Genomic DNA, 3,107 nt, shown 5'->3' with positions numbered 1-3,107 from the left:
TGGACAAGTGGCAGGAGTGGATGCGAACTGGCTGTGAACTTGTTGCAACACCAGAAGCTTTTCATGAAGACTTTTCCATAGAAAAATCTTAATTTTATGTGGTAATTTCAACTCCCAAATGCTATTCCAGACTCTGTTGTGTATGTTCTGGGGCCTCAATGAAGTAGGAGAATGAAAGAATTCATAAGCAATTTTGTATCCTGACCCAACTTCATATATACCAGATTTTGTCCAGCACCAATTAACTTCATCCTCCTCCTCTGTTGGTTTGATTGAAAAAATTTTATTGCATATATCAACTGAAAAAATCGACTCAATCAGATTTCTATTCCAGCTTCTATCAGGATTTAGTAACGCACTAACGTAATACACTTGCAGATTTGGCGGAATTGTGAGTGCATTTTGAGGGACATTAAGGGGCACTGGTGGTGGGAGCCAGGGGTCATGGAAGATGCGAACATTAGTGCCAGAGCCTATTTTCCATAACAAGCCTTTCTCGATCACCTTGTGCCCTTCAAGAACACTTCTCCAACCCCACGACGGTACACTTCCTATCTCTGCATGTAGGAAATCTGTATATCTGAAATATTTAGCTTTGAGCATTCTTGATATAGTAGAATTAGGGTATTTCATTAGACGCCAACATTGCTTGCCCAATAAAGCCAAATTTTGCGCCCTTAGATCTTTGATCCCCAGCCCTCCATCTTTCTTCGGTTTCGTCATTGTGTCCCATTTAATCCAAACCATTCTTCGTTCTGCGCCTTTTGACCTACCAAAATTGCGAGAGCATGCTATGAATCTCAGTCAACAGCGTGTCCGGGAGCTTGAAACAAGAAAGTGTATAAATAGGAATCGCCTCCCCCACCGCTCTCAATAGCGTATGCCTGCCACCTGATGACAATAGACTTCTTTTCCAACCCATAATCCTCTTCTGAACTTTATCCTTGATAGCTCCAAAGGTTGCTTTCTTTGATTTTTGAACTATAGAGGGCAGTCCTAGGTATTTGTCTTGTGCTCCGATATGTTCAATATTTAGTGTCTGAGCAACTGCTAGTCTTGTGTTCTGAGATGTGTTGTGACTGAAAAAGATAGCCGACTTATTCAAATTGACTTTTTGCCTACTGAAACCCTCATAGGTCTCTAGCAATTCTAGAATGCTTTGGCTTGTATTAGGTGCGCTCTTGCAAAAAATGATTGAATCATCAGCAAACAAAAGGTGATTAACTGTTTGGCATCTCCGATTAACTTGAACTCCTTGAATTAATTTGTTTTGCTCTGCCTTGTGTAGTAAGAAGGAAAGTCCTTCTGCACAAAAAAAAAAAGAGATATGGAGATAGGGGGTCACCCTGTCGGATGCCCCTATTTGGCCTAAAATAGCCAAAAGGTTGACCTTCCACAACAACAGAGTAAGAAACAGTCGTTACCAATTCCTTAGTCCAGTTAATCCATTTAGCATCAAACCCCAGCTTATTCATAATATACCATAAAAAATGCCATTCAACCTTATCATAAGCATTGCTCATATCTAGTTTAATACCCATCTCATGCTTTGCCCCACTTCTCTTATTTTTCAAATAGTGCATACATTCGTGGGCAATTAAAATATTATCTGAAATGAGTTTTTCTTTGAGAAACGCACTCTGATTTGGACTTATAATTTTATTCATAATACCTTGTAATCGGTGCACCATAACTTTAGAAATAATTTTATACATAACTGAAGACAAACTGATCGGTCGTACCTGAGTCATGTCACTGGCATCTGGCACCTTTGGAATCAAACAAATTTGAGTATGATTGAAGCATTTTAAAATTCTGTCATTGTGAAAGAAACTTCTCACTGCCTTAAAAACGTCACCTCCAACTATATCCCAGAAAAAGTGAAAAAACTTAGCTGTAAACCCGTCATCACCAGGAGCACTTTGAGCATGAACACTAAATGTAGCTCTTTTGACCTCGTCCATAGTTACTGGCCTTTGGAACCTACGGTTCATGGAAGCTGTAACCTTAGGCTCCAAATCCTCTAAGTATGGATTCGGATAAGCCGAACAAGAAGAAGTAAAATTATCGCAAAAGTAGTCCTCAGCTACCTTTGCAATATCCTCCAGTTTTGATGCAATCTCATTGTCCCTCCCCACTAATCTCCAAATTCTGTTCCTTCGCATCCTTGATTGAAATTTCTGGTGAAAGAATCTAGTGTTCTGATCTCCTTCTTTTAGCCACTTGATTCTAGATTTTTCTCGCCAATAGCTCTCTTCTTTCAAATATGCCAGCTCCAACTTCTCCTCCAAATCGGTAACCTCCTCTCCCCATTGATTCCAGCCACCCGCAAATCCTCTAGTTTAGCTTGAAGGTCCTCAATTTCTTTCCGGGAGTTTGCTTTGTGAGTTTTCTGCCATTGAACTAGTCTATGTCTATAAACTTTCAACTTTTGGGCCAAGGAGAACATAGCCGAGCCTACAACTTCCATTCTCCACACTTCACTGACAATTCTCTTGACATCCTCTTCTCCACACCAACGTTCCTGGTATTTAAACCGCCTTTTACTATGCCAGGATTGAGGTTCGGTTTCCATCAAAATTGGAGCATGATCCGAGCCTGACTCTGTGAGCCTGTGCACCACTGCATTCGGAAACTTCAACTTCCATTCCATCCCAACTAAATAGCGGTCAAGCCTCTCCTTCATCAAATCTTCTCCTTGTCTTTGATTTGTCCACGTGAAAGGGTGTCCCACCATTCCAATATCCACTAATTCATTACTGTCAATAAAATTAGTGAATGTTGCAATGGTGGTTGCTAATTTTTGGCTTCCACCCTCCTTTTCCGTTTGGCTTGTTATAGCATTAAAATCGCCTACTATTACCACTTTTCCTTCCAGGTGTTGGCTCATTGTTGTAAACTCCTCAAACTGTAAGGATCGAATTTGTTCTGATAGAGTGTTTTGACTTTTGTGACATATAATTCTAGCTATGATATGAACCAAAAGAGTGTATAACTAATATATAGTTGATATCATGGAAGAACATCTCGAAAACTGAACATTTAAAAAATTATATTTTAAATTAATGCTATCTAAGTGTTTATGTTAATTAAGTTGGTCTGACATC

General features: G+C 39.6%; 1 protein-coding gene across 1 annotated transcript; it reads right to left on the bottom strand.

Annotated features, from left to right (window-relative positions):
• Nucleotides 1-2,260: 2,260 nt before the first annotated feature.
• LOC148579044 (uncharacterized) lies at nucleotides 2,261-2,890 on the bottom strand. The gene has a single exon (XM_088488216.1). The coding sequence runs from the start codon at nucleotides 2,888-2,890 to the stop codon at nucleotides 2,261-2,263; it is 630 nt and encodes a 209-aa protein (XP_088344342.1).
• Nucleotides 2,891-3,107: the final 217 nt, after the last annotated feature.

The sequence above is a fragment of the Arachis ipaensis genome, chromosome B10 (assembly GCF_059453495.1).
Source record: "Arachis ipaensis isolate K30076 ecotype BB chromosome B10, ASM5945349v1, whole genome shotgun sequence".
Taxonomy (NCBI): Eukaryota; Viridiplantae; Streptophyta; class Magnoliopsida; order Fabales; family Fabaceae; genus Arachis; species Arachis ipaensis.
Note: the sequence above shows the minus strand (reverse complement) of the source record. Positions and strands in the feature narration are given on the sequence as shown.